The sequence below is a fragment of the Bos taurus genome, chromosome 4 (assembly GCF_002263795.3).
Source record: "Bos taurus isolate L1 Dominette 01449 registration number 42190680 breed Hereford chromosome 4, ARS-UCD2.0, whole genome shotgun sequence".
Classification (NCBI taxonomy): Eukaryota; Metazoa; Chordata; class Mammalia; order Artiodactyla; family Bovidae; genus Bos; species Bos taurus.
The window spans coordinates 118,485,662-118,507,508 of record NC_037331.1 but is presented as its reverse complement, the minus strand read 5'-3'; the positions used below and the strand labels follow the sequence as shown (position 1 = coordinate 118,507,508).

Below are 21,847 nucleotides of genomic sequence, written 5' to 3'. Positions count from 1 at the left end.
GGACACAACTGAGCAAAAAACTAAACTGATAGACTGTGATCCTATTTCACACTGAAAAGGCAAACGCACATCTAAGTGTGCCCACATATCTGTGCATGCGTGTAAGGAAGAGGCATGGAGACCGCAGGGCGGCGCAGGCGAGGGCGCACGCACAGCTGGGGGCTCACCGGAGTGCTGGCCGGCCTGTCGGCCTCCTCCCCCTCCTCTTCATCCGAGTCGCTGGCTGCATCCTGGCCGCTGGCGCGGGCGGGCGAGACGGGCAGCTGGGACAGGAGGGCCTGGAGGACTCGCAGGTGCGCCAGCAGCCCGTCCTCGGAGAGCGCGCCTTGGTGAGACAGCCACATCGTTAGTTAGGGGGGGTGAGAAACTGGAGGACACGGGTGACCACTTCTCCTAAACTCCGAGAGGCATTTCTGACCAGGACACACACTACATTTCTAATATTTCACGTGCAGATGTGTACACTCAAATATATTATGCTACGATACCAAAACGCTACGACAGGCAACCCAGCAGCTTAGCGTAAACGGGGAAAAACAGCCCCACACGCACAGAAATTGGCCCATTCAACTCTAAAATTCTTTTTAATCTGTGTGGCCCTGTTAAATCAGACTTCTTATCCTGCCTTATGACACTATGCCCGGGGACACCAGCCAGGCCACGGCCTTAAGCAAACGCGCTCTTCTGAGGAGCTCCTCCCCCAGAGGCCGTGCTGACAAGGGGACACCCGGCCGTGCACCCCACCCCGCCCGCTCCTATCTACGCATGCTGCCTCTACGTGAGCTCAGCAGTACGCCCTAACGTTTCATACCCAAATAATTGTCACCAACAGTTAAAACAAAGTAGAAGAGCCATGGTGCGCCCCCACTGGTGGCGGGCCGTCTGCCCTCGAGGGACAGCAGTGCAGTCAGGAAGGGCTCGTAGGGGAAGACGGTCCGCGCGTCCGCCAGGGCAGGGATGACGAAGTGGAAGATCTGCTCCGTGAAGGGGGCCGCCAGGACCTCCTTCGTGAAGGCTGTAAAAACCTGTTGCCTAATGAAGAAAAACGGAAGCTCGTAATAAAATCAAAATACACTGTTCACAAAATCATTGATTAAAATCACTGTTCACAAAATAACCTTTTCATCAGACATGTTAAGTTTTTCAGATTAACTAGAGCACCCTAAACTTAATGCTCTATCATTCCTATTAAAAAAAAAACAAAACAAAACCTTGCTATGTTTTTCTATATTCTGATAGCTACTAGAAAGCAAGAAAATAACCAGGTCACCAGAATTATAAATTTATGTTGGGTGCAGGCCAGACAGAAAAAGTACATTTTTCTTTAAACTGAGTCACACTAATAAAGCAAAAATGACTTGCAAGTCTATATTTCAGACAGCATCCTGTGCCAAAGTTATTGTTAGATACAGATCTTGTGAAATTACAAAATCAATAAACTGATTTCATTCTCACCTTGCACCTTCTGGACAGGAGTTGTACGTAAAGTGCAATGGTTTTAAAACATTCTCTAGCAAAATTTTTGCTATAGGAACTCGAGATAAATCAGAATATTCAATACTTGATGGAAGCTTGCTGTTAATTAACAAATAGAGAGATCTATAATACCCTAAAAGAAAAGAAAAACATATTTATAAGTTGTATCAATTTGTATTAAAATATCAATACCCCTCTCTCTTTTTTTTTTTTACAACAAGGGGAAAAAAAACTTGGCAATTTTTAACTGCTCTTTATAAATCTCCATAGGTCCAAATTAAAGTTAGTTTTTCCTGCAAGTTTTTATCAAGTAAATCTTTTGGTTCCCAAGTAGCTTGAAGTGATGTGTAAAGTTGAGAAACCCACTGCTCAGCACCAACAATGATCAACTACATCCAATCACCTACACCGCCTCTCATCTGGGACCAGCCAAGATACAGTTATTTCAGCACGTCATCAAAGAACTCTATTTTCTTAAAATAAATTAATAACAACTTCTTAATACCACAAATACCTATGAGTGATCAGGTCTCCAACTGTCTTTAAACTTTTTTTTAACTAGTTTGCCTGAATCAGGAGCCAAGTAAAAAGCTCACAGTGGGATTTTCAAAAGCTGTCTCCTAGGCATCCTCCAAGTAACCATGCCACTGTGTGGCTGTAGAGACCATCAAGCTGACCCAGGACCGCAGGCCCTGAGCAGACTCCGTCCACAGCTCTGTGCTCCTGGCTGTCACCTCGCGCCCGGACTCTGGCCAGCGGGCTCACTTGTCTGCCTTCTGACGGGACAAGATGTCCAAGTCCCACCTGCTCATCTCCCAGCCATTCCTCCCGGAACTCAAGTTCCCTTTAAAGAAACGGCTCCCTCTGGAGACCACAGTGTGGACACCGAGGGGCTCACGTGTTTTACAGGCGACCTGCATGAAGCAGACACACGGGCATGGCCCGCCTAAGCTGTGGGAGGGGTCCTCTGCCACCTCTAACATCCCAGGCCACCAGCCCTGCGGGGCCGCGCCCTCTCCTGAGGCAGGACGCACATCTCCAGCTGTAGTCTTGAGCACCTCGCCATTCTAAGCACACACGGACACACTCCCCACTTGTTGGGGGCTCCCCACTCTGCACCCAAGGTTCAGCCGCTGAACAGGGCTTCCCTGCAGGGGACCCCTAGACCTGCTCCGCGACCACCCCAACCCTAACCTCACAGACACTGCTTAACCAGCAACACTCGTCAAGACAGGGAAAGCTCTTCTGCTATAAAACTGAAAATACAGGGCGCTCTCTGGCGGTCCAGTGGTTAAGGACCCACCTGCCAATGCAGGAGACACAGGTTTGATCCCTGGCCCACAGACCCCACATGCCAGGGAGCAACCGAGCCCGTGAGCCACAACTATCAAGCCTGTGCTCTAGAACCCGGGAGCCGTAACCAAAGAAGCCCCTGCAATGAGAGGCCCAAGGACCCAAGTAACTGGAGAGCAGCCCCACCTTGCTGCGGCCAGAGAAAGCCGCTCAGCAATGAAAGCCCACAATAGTAAAAAAAAAATACTTAAAATTTTTTTTTAAAAATCTGAAAAAACAAATACATCAAGAAATTTTTAAACATATCAAGAAGAATTTTGAAGTGTCACATTATTCTATCAACGTCACATCTGTGTATACTGAACAGACTGGCAGCAGGAACAGCATATAAGGAACAGCTTGGTCGCAGCTCTGAAGAGCTTCAGGCTAAGGCAACCTGGTACACGGTAACACAAACTTATGAAGAGAAAGACACTAAAATGTGGGAGACTAGTGATGTCAGGAAGTGACTTATCAAAAAAGACGAAACACAGCTATGCCACAGAAGATGCTGGCAGCAGCACTTTCTGTGTAAGATTTCAAAGTGTTGCCTAGTGCAAGACACATTCAAAAATAATGCATATTCTTTAGTTATCTCCTTCACACTTTTAGAAAGCAGAAGTAAAAACTTTTTATGAAATGCTTAGCCTTAACATCAATATATACAATAATAGAGCAATACAGTGGACTTTAAAATTTCTTCTTTAAAGATCAAATTCTGTAATTTTCAATTTACTTTTAATTAACTCAGTAATTTCCCAAATTTTTCAACAAACTAAGTAGGGTTTCATTTTTTTTTTAACTAGCCAATCAGTAAGGCTGGATGTATAAGAATTTAGTTTATACAATTTTAATCTTGAGGATTAAATTAGCTAGATTTAACCTAGAGTAGTCCATCAAGAAAACAAAAGCAAAATTATGTTTTTATCAGTAACTGTTCCGTCCTGGAATGTCTTTTGATAGCTCCTTTTACGACCAGTAACACATCCATTTTAACGTTAACGCTCCTGGAGTCCAGGAGCCCTGCAGCTCCGATACCCAACCTGTGATAACAAGTCAGAGTTTTGCTGCTGTTGCTGACCACATGGTGTGGTCCGTGGGATCTCAGTTCCCCAGCGAGGGGCTGAAGCAGGGCCCCTGGCACTGAAAGCGCCGAGTCCTAACCACAAGGCCACCAGGGACTCCCTGGAGTAAACTCTTGAAAAGGTTTATTTCACGGTACTCAGCTGTCAGGGAAGTCTTAAGCGCCATGTGCACATCCTCATCTCCCTGCCAGCGTCACTAAGGCGTCCTCAGAGGATTTTCAGACGGAGCTTCTTACACCCAACAGCGCGGCCGCTTGAAGACGGGTGTCACCCACTTAATGAGAAATGTCAGACAAACTGAGCATCTTCCTCTTCTCTACTGAACCACTTGATTCCCGGGACAGGCTCTCTCCAGGTGGGTCAGCATGTCACTGTGCTGGAGGCGGCCTGCGCCCAGCACCCAGGCTGCCAAGTTTAGCCATGGCAACCCGGCCCAGCACAGCAGGCCCCGGTATCTGCACTTCGGATGACTAGTTTCCTTCACTTTCAAGCAACAGGGAAGGTTAGAGATTAGATGCATTTCCCAATTCTGAGGAGGGTAGAGAAGAGGAGAGATGCTAGAGTCTGTGACCCACAAAGGTCCCATCCCAGCCGCAGACTCGCGGTCCCTGCCCTGAAAAGTGCCCTGGCCACTGCCAACTGCTCACAACAGCGCCACCCTCAGTTCTGACACCACCAACTCACCATTCTGAATCATGTAGTGCAAAATTTGTTCAATGACGGACACCACGTAGCTAGCATCTTGTAAAACAGGCAAGTAAGTGTCCTCAGAGGAGAACACCTCCAGCATCCTCATGGGAAGCGCAACATTCAGACTGTCATCATTACAGCTCTGCAGCAACCTGTAAAAGTGGAAAAGGTGTCCCAGAGGCAGTAGACGGCAAGTGCCACCAAGAGGTCCTCACACTCCTCACTCGGGCATGGGACGCTCCTGGGCCCCTCTGCTCTAGTCCTACAACTTCCCCGAAAACAGACGGGCCTCAGGAAACAGCCAAGCACCATGTCACTCGCACTTTGAGTCCTCATTACGAGCCACACAGGATGCTGGCTCCGGGTTGAGAGAGGAACATGCAGTCAAGGAGGGAGGGAGAAGCAGGCAAGGAAAATCACTGTGGGGAGGGTCTCACCGCGCAGCGCCCCTAACCCACCCGTGCTCCATCTAACCCAACTCAGCTAGGGGGGCTCCTTAAAAGTGCCCACCAGCTCCTTCAAACATGCCTCCTTCAAGATTCCCCATGCCCAAAACATCCCCCAAGAAGACAGCTTAATCTACTTCTGGGCCTAAGTCACCCAGCACTTTAAGTAAAGACTCTCATCTCACCATGAGAATTATAGGCAGAAAGGAAGGCTCAGCTGTTACAAAACTAAGTTTTATTTTCAGAGAGAGCATTTTTTAAAAATCAACTTTATGGAGACATAATTTATGTGTGACAATTTGTACTCATCTAAAGCAGGCAATACAGAGAGTTCATTAAAAAAAACTAAGATCATGGCATCCAGTCCCATCACTTTGAGGCAAATAGGAGAAAAGTGGAAACAGAGGCAAATTTTATTTTCTTAGGCTCAAAAATCACCACAGATAGCGACTATGGCCACAAAATTAAGATACTTGCTCCTTGGAAGGAAAGTTGTAACAAACCTAGAGTATTAAAAAGTAGAGACGTTACTTTGCCGACAAAGTTCCATAGAATCAGAACTATGGTTTTTCCAGTAGTCACGTACAGATGTGAGAACTAGACCATAAAGAAGGCTGAGCACCAAAGAACTGATGCTTTCGAACTGTGGTGCTGGAGAAGACTCCTGAGAGTCCCTTGGAATGCCAGGAGATCAAACCAGTCCATCCTAAATTAAATCAACCTTGAATATTCCTTGGAAGGACTGATGCAGAAGCTGAAGCTCCAATACTTTGGCCACCTGATGGGAAGAGCTGATTCATTAGAAATGACTCTGATGCTGGGAAAGATTGAAGAGAGGGGGACAAGAGAGGATGAGATGGCTGGATGGCATCACCGACTCGATGGACATGAGTGTGAGCAAGCTCTGGGAGACAGTGAAGGACAGGGAAGCCTGGCATGCTGCAGTCCTTGGGGCTGCAAAGACTGGGACACGACTGAGGAACTGAACAACAACAGCTGTGAGTTCTGACATCACACCAACAGACACCGAACACGTCTCTGCTCCGCCACTCGGCCCTCTAGTAAGTTCTCCCTCCACTCTCCCCCCAGCTGTGCTGTCACTAGACTTGTCTGCACTTTCCACGGTTTTACGCAGTGGGACTCACACAGAACGTGCACATCAACGTCCACAGTCTTCCCTGAGCGGCTCTCCGAGACCCAGCCGGCACCCGCGAACAGCTGGCTAGCACTGCTCCACAGCATGGAAACACCACGTTCCGGTCACCTGTTCACGTGCTGGGGACCTGGGTCGTTTCCAGTCTTTTCTTGTTATAAATAAAGCTGTCTGAACATTCAAAGCAGCCTTGTGGACCTGCCTCACTTCTGGGTAAGCTCCTGGGCGAGGAACTACAAGTCATATGGCAGCCGGACATCACAAGGAACCATCAACGTGAGAGGCGGGGCTGAGAGCCCGCTGCTCGTCCCCACCTCACATGGTCCTGACACTTTGAAGGTGTAGCCATTCTAGCAGCCAGACCAGCGTGCTTTACTGTGGTCTGAGACACGATTTCCGTGAACACCTTTCCAGGTGCTCATTGGTCATTCACCTGTCTCCTTTGCCGTGGGCTGTTTCTTGAGAAAATGAATAACCCATCCTGGGCGCACCCAGGCCCGACCCCAGGCCCTCCAGCTGCACAGCCTCTGCCCATTTCAGGCCGGGCTCCCCAGGCCCGTCTTCCTGCCCCAGGATCCTCACTAAGCAGGCTGTCAGCTTCCCCATGTCACTCTCCAGACACCACCACCTCTCCCATCCGGGCCCGCGTCTGTACCTGTGCAGAGCTCTTCTCCCTTCTCAATTCCTCTTACAGCCAAGCCAACAAGACCCCCGTGCCCATCCTCCATCACAGCTCTCATCACAGGGACCCATGGGCTTACTGCAGGGAAAAATCGCCAGACTGTGAAACAGGGGGGAGGAGAGGAGAGGGGGACTGGTGGCCGGCTCAGCTCAGTCACTGGGTTCCCTCCACCCCCGCCTTCCACAGGCTCACCCCCAACTCTGCAGACGTGAGCCTGGAGAAAACTAACAGCAATGCAAATGTTTCCCACACAGAGCCACACAAATTATTCCTGTTCCTGGCAATGCAAAGGGCTCTGTCAGACAGAGAATACAAATTCCCTGAGGCAGGTTCATCTGAATCAGCTGGAACATCTTACTGGTTCCCTCTTTGAGTAACCAGTTAAGTGAAGTCACTGACACATGCTCGCACGCGAGTCCTGGCTTTACTTAACAGTGAGCATTACCCATTCAACGATCAATTCCGACTGCACTCCCCATGCTGTGCCTGGACTCCCCTGCTCCACCCCAGGCTCCACCTCTCTCGCAGCAGACACCAGCCTCTGGTTCTCGGTCTACACTTCGCTTGCTCCAGACAATGCACCTGAATTCCCACGGGGACTTAAAGAGGCGGCGGCACACACCCCTTCTCTGGTAACTTGCCTGCACTCCCAAAATTCAGCACCCTGCACGTGGCAGGCAACATGAAACAACTGACGCTCCTAACAGATCACTGCTTTCACTTTACTTTCGTAAAATTTCATTCCTCATCTAAGAGAACCAGCTTCCCCAGAGAAAACAGTCCCAGGCTCGGGCTTGCAGGGGAGGTATTAAGTGAGCCCAAAGTACCGTGGTCCCAGGAGACACGGAGGCTTGAAAGGCGGGGTGGGGGGCTTCTGAGAAGAGCTCCCTCCATCAAGCGCTGAAAGCCAACACGAGCCGGAATGAGCCTGAAGGGAAGGAGGCAGGGTCCTTTTCACAAACAAGCCAACAAGCCAGCACTGAAGAAACAAGACCATTAGAAAAGTCAGCACTGAATGAGCCGTGGGTGGACACAACAACAGCATCAAGCACAGATCATCAAATGCGAAAACCCCCAGGTGGAAAGCGGCGCCCTAAGAGAGGAGAGCCTGGGCAACGCGGAGAGGAGTCTTCAGCCGCACTTGGCCTCGCTGAGCACAGACACGCTAGGTCTCTCACACGCCCTGCTCCGAGGCAGTCTGTTTATACACATTTAAACTGAATCGAGTGTGCCCCATGCCAGCAACTCTCATGGGGCGCCACTGGGCAGTGTCTGGAGACCTGCAGGGTCAAGTGGCTGCAGGCCAGGATCCTGGTGGCAAACAGCGCACAACACAGGACCACGCCCACCACACGGGGCCACGCCCACCACACGGGGCCACGCCCACCACACGGGGCCACGCCCACCACACGGTGCCACGCCCACCAGAGGCTGCATCAGCCCCAACGGGACAAGGGGAGACCTGACACCCCGTTGAAAGGAAACAGAGGAGATGAAGGAACCAAAGGGATGCTAGGGCCACCAAAACAGAGAAGATAAAGCTTTTGAGATAACTGAGGAAATGTGAATAGGGAGTAGATCACGACGGCAGAGAATTACCATTTGTTCTCTCAGGAGAAAACAGCACTGCCGTCACCAGAACGCGCCTTCCCAGGACAAGCACGGGGAGCAGTGAGCGCCATGCTGTCTGCAGCCCCTTCCACACGCGCCAGAAAAACAGCGCGCTGCGTGTGTGCGGACGGACAGCGAGCAAATGAGCAAATGGAACTTGAATCCAGGAGCACGATATACGGTGGTGTTGCCACTTCTCTCGTGTCAGAAATTTTCCAAGACAGAAAGTTGGGGAAAACAAGCAGAAACTGCATTTGGATCTATCATCTATTAAAATTACTTGCTGGATGAATACCTTCAAAAGCACATTAAGTGCCACAAACTCTAAGCCCAGGTCAAGAGAGCCCCAGACTGTGCTGCTCTGGGGGAGGGCATGCCTGACACCTCTGAGGGCTTGTGAGGAAAAGCCGTGTGTGTGACAGAGGCCACGGCGCCCAGGCCCCACTGTGTGGTGCAGGCGTCTACAGAGAAGGTCCACGGACCCCTGCTCCAGAGAACCAACGCACACAGTGTGTTTTTCAAAGGACGGTTTTCGAGAAATAAAAGGGGTCTGGGGAAAAAAAAAGATTTCCTGGGACTCTCGATCATCCACATTCTCTCTTTGGGGGTTTTCCACTTTGCCTCTAGTGCAGCTCAGGATCTGGAAAAGTCAGCTAACAGGCCTCATTCTGACATGAACCCTAAATAAACCTGACTACACGCAACTTCCAGAAAATTAGCTGAAAGTGTATTAAAGGCTCAGAATCATTTGAAAGTTGGCTACGGTGCAGACATCATCAAATTTTAGAAAAATGGTAAAGATGTTAATTTGCTTTTTCATTCAAGTGCTACTGCTCACATCACCTCAATGTGCTCTGTACTGAGTCCAGGACACAGGTCAGGAAAGCCTGATGAAAGGCCTGACCCTTCACCCGCAGGCAGTGACCCTGCGGCCTGGGATCAGTGACCATTGGCACAGAGACGGGCCTTTCAGCTGGCCTGTCCACTTGCCAAGCAACCAGATGCCTGACGTCCCACAGAGCAATTCCAGGCCACACCGGGAAGAAAACATCCCCTGGAAGGTATGCTTCACTACATTTTACTTTCTAAAGAGAGGATCACGGGAGTAAAAACTAATACACATAACATTTCAGTCTCAAAAAAAAAAAAAAAAAAAAAAATCCAACAACAACAGGAAATCTACTATGACACTGAAACACAAACGGTGTTTTTCTAGACGAGACCACCACGCCACCCATGCTGGGGCAACATGGGTTTACCTGCAACAGAGGCTCATCAGCCTCTTTATTTGAAACAAGCATGTGAGTCTTTCAGATCCTTCCAACTGCTGGACAAACAGAGCGCTGTGTTTAATCAGATTCTGATACATCCATATCTGAAAGAGCAAAACATACAACTGGTTAGTCTGTAAAAAGTTAACTGTTTTCTAATTACGTAACATGCCAAATGTCCTTAATTGGCAGACACAACCAAAATAATCAAAACGTGGTTAACAAGTTAATCTTCTAAGTCAAGGTTTTACTAGCAGGATACACACATCCTGACTTTTCCATCCTACAAAAGCACATCAGCATGAAGTTAAATTACTAAACACTAACAGTACTTGAAAACTCACATACACGTGAAACAGAAACAGTTCATTTGCAAAATTTAGCAGTCCACAATAAAAACACTGAGAGTCCCAGTTTTAATCCTAAATCACAAAGGACAGCGGTTCCCTCTCACGCGTCTTCTCTACCTTCCAGCACTGTTTCTGTGGATGCTCTCCTCCCCGACCCCGTGAAATGCTGGTGGAAAAGGCGATCTTACAGCCCCACCACCTCCGATAAAAGGCCAGGCGTGCAACACGTCAGGTGAGAGGTACGTCACAGCTAGATGGAGGAATTCCATCACAATGTTTACACAACCATTACAGTGTGCACTGAAATATTACAGCTTTATTTGTCAATTATACTGCACTATGCTTGAGGGGAGAAAAGGTCAGAGCTATGGGGGGATGGCCTGAATCCCCACCGTCCTGGACACGACCAGTGATGGGGGCACAAGCTCAGCAAGCGTGGACTCAGACTTCCATCCAGCTCCACCCAGGAGCCTCTCTAGTGTGGCCGCCGCTGCCATGAGTGACTGAGACACCACACCTAACAAGGAACCTCCTGGACTCGCTTTCTCCACGATATGTTGGTTGCTACCTGTTCATTTAACAACAGAAACAGCTACAATTAAGAGAGCCTCTCACGTGTGCCTGTCACATTCAGTCTCCCCTTTGATAGTAAAACTTACTTAATATGAGATGTTATCAAAGTCTGAGCACAAGTGTTCTGCCTGGTAAATCCCCAGTGGGTCCAAAGTTGGTGGGAAGGAACTCCGAGACCCTGCCCAATTGTTCATCTGCCTACACAGAAGCTGTTGGAGCCGCTTGTCCGTATTTCCTCAGGAACCAACGTGACACAAGTGTTGACTGCACTATCTGACACGCAGTGCATTCTAAAATTCATACTACCCACGCAGTCCAGTTTGTTCAGTCACTCAGTCATGTCCAACTCTTTGCGACCCTATGGACTGCAGCACGCCAGGCTTCCCTGTCCGTCACCAACTCCTGGGGCTTGCTCAAACTCACGTTCATCAAGTCAGTGATGCCATCCAACCATCTCATCCTCTGTCACCCCCTTCTCTTCCCACCGTTAATCTTTCCCAGCATCAGGGTCTTTTCAAATCAGTCAGTTCTTCGCATCAGGGTGCCAAAGGGCTGGTGCTTCAGCTTCAGCAGCAGTCCTTTCGATGAATATTCAGGACTGATTTCCTTCAGGATGGACTGGCTGGATCTTCTTGCCGTCCAAGGGACTCTCAAGTCTTCTCCAACACCACAGTTCAAAAGCATAATTCTTACGCACTCAGCTTTCTTTATGGTCCAACTCTCACATCCATACATGACTACTGGAAAAACCATAGCCTTGACTAGACGGACCTTTGTTGGAAAAGTCTCAATATGCGTTTCAATATGCTGTCTAGGTTGGTCATAGCTTTTCTCCCAAGGAACAAGCGTCTTTTAATTTTATGGCTGCAATCATCATCTGCAGTGATTTTCAGTTCAGTTCAGTTGCTCAGTCGTGTCTGACTCTTTTCGACCCCATGAATTGCAGCACACCAGGCCTCCCTGTCCATCACCAACTCCCGGAGTTCACTCAAACTCACGTCCATTGAGTCGGTGATGCCATCCAGCCATCTCATCCTCTGTCATCACCTTCTCCTCCTGCCCCCAATCCCTCCCAGCATCAGAGTCTTCTCCAATGAGTCAACTCTTCACATCAGATGGCCAAAGTACTGGAGTTTCAACTTTAGCATCATTCCTTCCAAAGAAATCCCAGGGCTGATCTCCTTCAGGATGGACTGGTTGGATCTGCTTGCAGTCCAAAGGACTCTCAAGAGTCTTCTCCAACACCACAGTTCAAAAGCATCAATTCTTCGGTGGTGCTCAGCTTTCTTCAGTCCAACTCTCACATCCATACATGACCACAGGAAAAAAACACAGCTTTGATTTTAGAGCCCCCAAAAATAAAGTCTCTCACTGTTTCCACTGTTTCCCCACGTATTTGCCATGAAGTGATGGGACCAGATGCCATGATCTTAGTTTTCTGAATGCTGAGTTTTAAGCCAACTTTTTCACTCTTCTCTTTCACTTTCATCAAGAGGCTCTTTAGTTCTTTGCTTTCTGTCATAAGGGTGGTGTCATCTGGTATCAATATCTGAGGTTACTGATATTTCTCCCGGGCAATCCTGATTCCACCTTGTGCTTCATCCAGCCTAGCATTTTTCATGATGTACTCTGCATATAAGTTAAATAAGCAGGGTGACAATATACAGCCTTGACGAACTCCTTTCCCAATTTGGAACCAGTCTGTTGTTCCATGTCTGGTTCTAAGTGTTGCTTCCTGACCTGCATACAGGTTTCTGAGGTCAGGTGGTCTGGTATTCCCATCTCTTAACCCATTAACAGCTAACAGTAGAAGGTCTAGTAAACACTGTGACCATCTCACGGGCACCTGTGGGAACTGTAAGAATAAGGTTGTAAATACACTAGTCAAGTAATTATGGTTCAACAACATAAAGAAACCCTCAAAGTGCTTTCTTTAACACTTCTTGGACTGCGTTTGTTTGTCTTAATTAAGGTACAATTGATGTTCCTGGAGGAGGAAATGGCAACTCCCTCCAGTATCCTTGCCTGGAACATCGCACAGGCAGAGGTGCCTGGAGGGCTGCGGTCCACGGGGTCTGGAAGAGTCAGACATGGCTGAGCACACGTGCACACGGAAGTGATGGTCGATGTTACTTAAGTTTCACGGGCACAACGTAACGATTCAAGTTGTTTAACACTACACTCCACTTATAGTTATCATAAAACACTGGCTTTATTCCCTGCGCTGTGTGATGTATCTCTGGAGTGGACTGGCCTTTGATATTGTTTTTAAATTTCTCTAGAAATGCACCAACATCATCATTCGCAAAGTTCTAAGGACATTAAATACCTGCTTTGCTTCACTTTTTTTTTCTGCTTAACTCTTTTGTTGTTTTTTTCTTTACTAAATTCAGATATATAAACTTTCCTTATGCATCCTTTCTCAGGAAGTCAACTGAAAGTGTGTATGAATAAAACGAGAGAGTACACCAAGCAGGCGAACAGGAGTGCAATCAGGAGAGAGGCTCTGAAACTGAAGAGAAGCGAAGCGAGTGTTCCCAGGGCGACTGCACCACGGCCGCAGCGCAGCAGGCTCCCGGGCGCACAGGACGCCCGGGGGGCGAGCGCCAGCCGCCTGACCAAGCGGAAGCTGGAGGAGGACCCGACCCTCAGAGACCAAAGATGAGGAGACAGAAGTGACACGATACTTAACTCCAGAGTAATTCAGGAAAGCTACACAAAAGAAAACACTGTTTTAGCAGAGAGCATATTTAGTCACGATAATAAAAAATGAGTCAAGGGAGTAGGGAGAGCCACATATGCTGTTTTGTACGCGGCACCTCAGATAAACAAACTCCCAATAGCGGTGTCACACCTGCTCTTAAGACAGGAATCAGGGAACCTGAAGATGGGGCAGGAGACCTACCCTCCACGTATTATGTGACTGGTTTATTGTTCTTGCATTTTTGTTTGCAAACTGAATAAAGCATCTGGTTCGTTTTTGTCCTATGAACCAGGTTTGAGGGGCTGGCGAATTCTGACTCTATGTAGGGCCGTGGGGCCGGGCACTGCACACCTAGGAAGCACGCAGGACTGCTGAGCGGGCCTCGGGGCGGCCGGGCCGCGCTGCACAGGCAAGGGCGCGCTCGAGACGCCTGCGCCTCCCGGCCGTCCCGCCCACACGCCCGTCCCGCCCACACGCCCGCGGCTGTGCCCCACGGCTGACCGCAGCCTGCGAGCGCGGGGAGGAGGGGCAGTCTGCGCCCACAGAGCGCCGAGGCCCTGCTGCTGTGCACTTCTCATGCCTCTCCTCGTTGGCCTCAGAGCCGAGAAAAGGTGCGTCTAAGGCAGCCACCTTCACCGCTCTCGAGACCCACAGGATGTTCCTCCCATGGCCCATCCCGGTTCGGAACAGGAAGCAGTGTGGGTGTTGGAACCAGAGCCCACCCCGGCAGTGAAGCGCCCTCCCTCTCCTATACTTGAGTTTCACACAAGGGGGCTGCTGCCAGTCGCACGGCTGGACCACGGAAGGCTGACCTTTCACTGTAGACTCATCCTTCAAACAAGAATAAGTATGTATTTAACCTAATGATCACACAGGAATCTCTACTTCCTGGGAAACTGGACTCAGTGACAAGTTCTACTTTTTAAAAAGACTGAGCCGGTCGTGGATGTCCCCCATTAATACGCACCACTGCTCATCACTGGTGGCCTCACAACCTGTAAAATGTTTTAAGTTATACGGTTACGTTCTGGGCGGCGGGCTCCGCGCTGGACCCGGTGCGGACCGTGCACTCCGGACCATGGTGCACAGCGCATGCACGGCACGGCACCCCCGTTTCTTGTATCTAAAATTCCATAATTAAAAAAAATGAAAAAGCCTACAGAAAATCTGTATCAACTTTAAGAGGAAAAACACATGATCACAAAGACAACCCATCACCACTGACCGTGGAGGTTCACAAGGAGAGCCGTGCTGGAGGGGCGTCTGCCAGTGAACCAAAAGCTGGAGAACACGCACACAAGGGTTAGAGAAAGCAGAGTCGACACTCACCAAGCGTTTCGAGTCTTCACTCTGTCTGTAAAAAAACAGGAGCTGCCGCACCAGGAGGGTAAGGTTGGGACCACTGGCAAGGGGAAAAGCGCCACCGGACTGGGACAGGCTGGCACAGCGGTCGAATGCGCTCCTCTGGATAGAACACTGGAGACAGACCGAGACAGAGGGCGGCGTCAGTGCTTGTGCGGCCCGAGGTCTCCAGGCCTCGGGTCGCTGGGAGCGCAGATGAGCGCGAGGGCTACGCCACGTGGAGGCCACAGCTGGTCGCCTGGGGTGCAGCTGCTCCACACCCTCTACAGGGGTCACCACCACCGCCATCTACTGTCATCTGTAGCCGTGGTTTGGCCTAGGCTTGTATTTCATAATTTGAAACCACCAAAAAACTCACCTAAACTAGTAAAATCACTTGTTGGGGAAAATACTATTATCCACATTAACTTTCTTTTTTCTTTTTAATTTTTTTATTGAAGGATAATTGCTTTACAGAATTGTTGTTTTCTGCACATTAACTTTCATTAAACAAGTACACACAAAAATGCACATAAAATGAATTCCACCTCTAAGAATCCAATGCTATATTCAAAATAAGTTTTCTCATGCCTAATTCCTTCTCAGTTTAAAAGCAAACTTACTTGCTGTTTTCTGTCTCTATAGCCTCGAATAAATGACTGGATAATTATTGCATTTTTCAATCTTCGCCTTTCTTCCTGAATAACATAGGGAGGAAGAACAATTGATCAGAATCAGTGCAAATGACATACACTAGTTAAGACTACACACCACAAAATTCACTCTTTGAAACATACCATTCACCAATTTCTAATATATTCAAAGTTGTACAGTCATAACCACTGTCTACTTTCAGAACATTTTCATCACTCGGCCCCATAAAACCCCTGAACTGCTGGCCGTCAGTCACCCCTCACTCTGTCCCACCCCACCCCTCCACCCTGCCCTGCTGCTGCTAAATCGCTTCAGTCGTGTCCGACTCTGTGCGACCCCAGAGACGGCAGCCCACCAGGATTCCTCGTCCCTGGGATTCTCCAGACAAGAACCCTGGAGTGGGTTGCCATTTCCTTCTCCAGTGCATGAAAGTGAAAAGTGAAAGTGAAGTCGCTCAGTCGGGTCCGACTCTAGCGACCCCTGGACCGCAGCCTACCAGGCTCCTCTGTCCACGGGATTTTCTAGGCAAGAGTACTGGAGTGGGGTGCCATTGCCTTCTCCGCCACCCTGCCCTGGCAACCACTAATCAACTTTCTACCTCCATGGAACTCTACTCTGGACGCTACACACAAGGGAGCCATAATATGCAGCCCCTGAACCTGCACGTGGGCCCCCCATGTGCCCGCACTCGGAGACAGTCCACGGGTATCACACAGCAACCTGCCAGGCGAGCGCCACTCCTGTTTCAAAGACACAGAGACTCAACTCTCCATAGAGACTAGGGATGCCGAAAGATATGCGTCAGAAAGCAAACGCAGGTGTGACAGGAAAACCGGTGCTCTGTCTTAGCACGCAACGCCACTTCACAGCCTCCCTGAATGGCGCCTACAGGCGTGAATAGCACACACACACTCATACAGTCACACCGTCAGGCCACAAAAGTGCACTTTCTGAGCTTGAGATGGTTATGAGGGAACCCCTGAGCTTGAACCAAGTTTGGGCATCAATTCATAACTATGATTCTAAGGGTACTTGATGATAAACTCATAAATCATCCCAGGCATTTTCAACACATTCATTTTTGTTCATTCAGTTGTTAACTAGGGAGGAAGCCTCAGTAACACTCTAGTTCTCTGGCAGGTGTACCGGAAATAGATCAGCCCTCACAAGGCCTCAAGGTCAGCCTGCAACCAGCTTATCCCCCCTCAGTTAAAGGGGGTTTACTGTCCCACTCCCTACTGCCTGCCAGAAACAAATGCAACGCTCTCCGAAAAGAAGAAGAGGTCACATTCTAGAACCTGAACACATCATTCTGGTTAGAACATACGATGCCCAGTATTCAACCAAAATAACCAGGCAAAAGACAAGAATTTAAAATCAAGAGGACAAACAACACAAACAAACCCACAGGAATTCCAAATACTGGAGTTTAAACATTATCTTTAAAAACCTAAAATTATGTTCAAGAAATTAAAAGACAAGAGAACTGGTAAATAAAAGAATCAAAGACAGTTCTAGAACTGAAATAAAAACTGGAATTCAGAACTCAGTGGATGTATTTAATAATCAGACATCACTAAAAGAGGTAATTTGTAAATTAGAAGTTGAGAAAAGACTAGCCAAATCAAAGGATAAACATACAGAGAAGAGGACACAGCATGAAGGTCACATTACACCTGTAATGTGAGCCCAAGGGGAGGAGGAGGAGAGGGGAGCTGGAGCAGAAGCACCACAGGGAGCAAGGGCTGCCTGAGAGCGCTCCAGAGAAGAGCAGACGCAGCAACCAGTGCACCGGCTTCCCTGGTGGCTCAGTGGGTAAAGAACCCACCTGCAGAGCAGGAGACCCAGGTTTGAACCCTGGGTCACAGGGATTCTCGGGAGGAGGGAATGGCTACCCACTAGGTGTCATTTTCTTGTTTTTCAGTATACTTTTCTTGTTTGGGCAGTGACCCTCAAGGGAGGGCAATTTCACCACCAAGGAAGCATTCAGTGATTTCTGGAGACATCTGCAGTTGTCCCAGTTGTTCCAGCTGCCTACAACGTTCCTGCTCCGTCCTCCAGGAATTCACTCAGCTCTGACGAGCTCAGAGACACCATCCCTCGACACAGACAGCAGGCCCTCCGGGTGCCCTGCAGGACCCTGCCTCACCCCTGCGGTCCACGCCAGCAGGAACACTGTCTTGTCTTATCTCACCCACACACCCAGCCGGCAGAATACTACCCGGGACACGAGCTCTCAATATGTATGTGTTAAAGGAATGCATGACTTATTAAAAACAAAACAAGAAACTACGCAGAAAAGCAGGCCGTAAGACACCACACTGCTGATGAGTCAACAAGGCAAAGCCACTTTAAGAAACTGTCTCCGATGACAAAATGTAAAATAGACTGGAACAAAAGGGGTCCCTAGCCCCTTTCGTGTACTCAGCTTCTTCACAAACACACAAACAGTGCACACAACCTGTATTCACAGGGAGTCTTCTCCTACTTGGTAAAGCACGAACATACTCCAAGACTTTCTACCGCTTCTGGAAGCCACACCACAAGCAACCACATGAACCGGAAGTCTATGTCCTCCCCACTCTGGAAACTCCTCCTTTAAGCCCATCTTTTCTACATTCTTTTAGCCCATCTACATTAGATGACTCACCATAAAATCAACAAATCCAGAATGGTTTCAGAAGTTTAACATACATACAAATACGCGTTATGTCACGTATACATACACTTATCTATGTATATCAAACAGTAAAAGCAGGGCTTAGCTAAATGCTCTGGAAACGGCTTGTCGACAGGGACTGTCACACACTGCTTACCTCCCTCTTTCTTCTTTCTTCCTGAGTACGATGTAAAAGAGAAGCCTTTTCTTCCTAAACACAAAGAGAGAAAAGACAAAGGGTGTAATTTCAAATTCTAAAATGCTCTCATACAAAAATTACAGAATACTGTGACCCAAAAGAATTCGAGAGACCATCCAATCCAACTGTCTGGGATAAGAAATCCCAGGCACAGGGGTTAAATGGCCCCTCCCCCAGGCCACATATCAAGTCAATGTTATAACGCTAGTCGTTTTCTAAGAATAGGATCTTATTTCTTCACACACACACACACGTTAGTTCAAGTAAAACTGGGGAGGTCTGAGTAAGATCAGCGCACCGTCAGCATCCTGCCTGTGAGCTCACACCACGGCTCTGCAAGAGCGCCACAGACAAGGCCAGGCCAACACAAGACCTCGCGTGGTGTTCCCAACAGCTCTGCATGTGACTGTGCAGTTATCTAGTGAAAATGTCAATGAAAAACTCAACTTTTCACTGTTACCAGAGTTTTAAAAAATTATTTTCATCATAAGTAAAACTGCATTCTAACCAAAATTAGTTGATATGCAGAAGGAACTGAAATAACAAATGGGAAAGTTAAATGTTTCAAAGAAAAACACTTACAGGCAACCCGCCCCAGAACAGTTTCCGTCCTTACTGCAAGGGCGTTTGATTTCTGTGAATTTAATCCAAAATTAAAGGTCCAAGATCTTAACATACAAATCATTAGAAAAATTAATAAACTTAAATTTGTTAACACATACAGCTCATCAGAATAGTGTCAGTAAGCAAGCAATGAGCCAAATTAAAATCAACTTTGATATGTGAAGGAATACACAATGTGTAGAACAAAAGTTTCTCACTGACAAAATTCACAGCCAAAGAAAGAAATCCTCCAGATATTTTCCACTATAGAAAATTTCATTTCTTGGATTCAAATAAAAAAACCTTTAAAGCTACCACACGTCAAAGGTCAGAAAAATATTTTATTTTTAACGGATTAACTAAAAAGAGGAGGGGGAATAAAAAAACCTAAAGCAAAAAGTAGAAAGTTACAATGCTCAGAATTATGGAAAGGCTCTAGATAAAAATACAACCATACTTCTAGTTATTCTCTTTATTTGTGAATAGGAGTGGTAAGTATACACCTGTAATTTCTCTTCTTCTCCCTTCGCCCAGATTTAATGTATATTCATTACTTGGGTACAACTAAAGAGCCAAGATTTCTTAAAATGCTGTTACAACTACGAGAAAATATACTTAAAGCCATGTTTTACCTTTTAAAAAAGGTACATGTCAGCAAAACAGTCACCAAATTGACTTCACATGTAAGCTGCAGCATCATTAACCTAAATGCCCCGGGGGTGAGGGTCTGAGGGCTAGGCCTGTCTCTCACCACCAGTTCACCTCCACTGGCTTCAACGTCCAGCACGTGCAGGGATTTAATAAATCCCTACAAAATGAATGAACAAACATTTCTTTAGGTAAAGCAAAGACGTCTAAAGAGAGGAGTAACCTTTAACAGCTGAAAAGCACTTCTAAGCACCTGCAGCACTGCACGGAGGCTGCAGTATCCTCAAAGTCGCAACAGGTACCAGTCATCAAAAAGCGTACCTGGGTGCTGACTGAACACTAGCATTTCTTAGAAATTCCCTTAGGTCTGAAGCACGGATACGAGAGGGTGCAGAGGCATGCCGAGAGCGAGTGTCCTTCCCTCCGAAGACCTGCACGTGAAAACCGCTGGACACAGGGCACTGTACAGGCGGGAAGGGCACGTCCTCACGCCCGTGCTCAAGAGCTACGGAGTGAAGTGAGACTCGCACAGGCGCGCCTGGCCCTTTGGGATCTCATGGACTGCGGGTAGCCAGGCTTCTGTCCCTGGAATTCTCCAGGCAAGAATGCTGGAGTGGGTTGGCATTTCCTTCTCCAAGAGCTACAAAGATTCCTACTTAAAACAGCTCATTTCAAACACTGTAAAATAAGCACAGCCAGCAAACCCACAGTCCTGGACACACATACACAGACCCTGACGTGTGATCTCAACCATAAAATTGTAGTTTAAAAAACGTGAGGCCTTTCAAAGAGCACTCATGCTCCCTCAATGCTTTACAGAGGAGAGAGCGGCCTGCCAAGCCCACAGGACACACCAGCCGCACGGGATGCGCCAGCCGCCACCAACACCGAGCCCTCTGCCCGCGCACGGGCCCCACGCGCAGAAGAGAGCCACGGGCGCTCCACACCCTGGACCTGGTCAGCCCAGGTGTCCCTCAGAACAACCAATGAGCTTCAAGAACTGTTATTTTCCCTGTTTATGGACGACAAAAGTGAGGTTCAGAGAGGCAGAGCCAAGATCTGGACTCAGGAAGGGTCTGGAGCCTCAGCCATTCAGCTGTGGACTATTTACTCTGAAAAAGAACATTAAATATGATCATATTATTTTACATTTTGAGAAAAATTTAAAAATCTTTTGTCTTTGTAAGACATACATAATTTGGAAGATCAATCAGAAAGGAGCCAGAGGAGGAGGAGGCCACAGAAAAAAACTAGAGTCGCCAAAACTGGGCCTGAGTTCAGAAGGGACGGGGTGGGAGGGCAGGAGGGCTCGAGAAAGGTCCAGAGAAGGGGAGACAGGCAGTGGAAGGCCGGGAGGAAGGCTGCCCTGAGCGCAGTCAGCTCACAGAGAGAGAGAAGCGAAACACAGCAGGGAGGCGACGCCCAGAAAGCAGGCCACCGCCAGACTGCACACCTCAGCGGGTACCGAGCTCGCAGGGGAACCGGAGCTGCCTCGTGCCAGCTCAGACACAGTCCGTGTTCAAAAGACATTCAAATGAGGCACGTAAGAGGAATCTGCTCACTTAACAGATACTCGCCGAGTCCCGTGTCACGCGAGGCAGTGGCTATTTTAAAGTGATACAGGAGCGCACAGTTTGCTGGACGCAGAAGTGGCCTGTCCACTGCGACCCACTGTGGCCGGACTTGCTTCTGGACAACAGCGATAAAGACAGCAGACGCTGGCTCCCCCGGGGCACACGTCTCAACACACGTGGGTGCCACTGACGGCTCAGAGACCGTGCACGAGAAAAGGCGGATTCCGGAGCTGCCTTGGAAGGATGTGCTCCGGAGGGTAACGAGATGGACCGTGTCACAGCAGAAGCGGTGTGGTCAAACAGCGGCTGCTCTTCCCCCACGTCCCCCGACCATCTCTGGGGGCCGCCTCCCGCAGAGCGAGCCCCTCAAGCCTCCGTCGCCCTGCCCTCCTCCCACCTGGCCTTCCCCCTTGACACCGACGCGCACACGTGACAAGCGCCCTCTCGCCTCAGGTGAGGCTCGGCTTAAACGCCACCTCTCCCAGGAGGGCAGACCAGCGCCTCCCCTGCCCTGCCGCCCATCAACGGGGAGACCGCGGGCACGCAACACTCACAGACTCGCTCCAGCGCACAGGCGTGCTAGACAGCACGCAGACCACAGCTGTATCTGCAGTCAGGACCCCGAGGCCACACGGGCAGCACCCTCAAAGGTGTGGCCGCCAGATGGCGAGGATGCTCGCCCTTCAGCAGCTGGAGCCACACAGGGCCAGCGGAGGGGTGGGGGGTGGGGGGTGGCCTCTCCAGAGAGGAGCAGAAAGTAAGAAAACAAGACGAGTCCTATCGCTTGAGAAGGCAG

The 21,847-nt window shown here is 48.8% G+C and overlaps 1 protein-coding gene across 2 annotated transcripts in view; it reads right to left on the bottom strand.

The window, feature by feature from the left end:
• Window positions 1-21,847, bottom strand: part of UBE3C (ubiquitin protein ligase E3C) — a 115,481-nt gene that overhangs the window by 73,400 nt on the left and 20,234 nt on the right. For both annotated transcript variants that reach the window (XM_005205800.3, NM_001192188.3), the window contains exons 2-9: window positions 18,185-18,238; window positions 15,338-15,412; window positions 14,703-14,849; window positions 9,735-9,850; window positions 4,578-4,735; window positions 1,456-1,609; window positions 812-1,032; window positions 168-325 (exon numbers count right to left, since the gene is read on the bottom strand). In XM_005205800.3, the coding sequence (XP_005205857.2) occupies window positions 168-325; window positions 812-1,032; window positions 1,456-1,609; window positions 4,578-4,735; window positions 9,735-9,850; window positions 14,703-14,849; window positions 15,338-15,412; window positions 18,185-18,238 (1,083 nt within the window). The remainder of the gene's footprint in view (window positions 1-167; window positions 326-811; window positions 1,033-1,455; window positions 1,610-4,577; window positions 4,736-9,734; window positions 9,851-14,702; window positions 14,850-15,337; window positions 15,413-18,184; window positions 18,239-21,847) is intronic.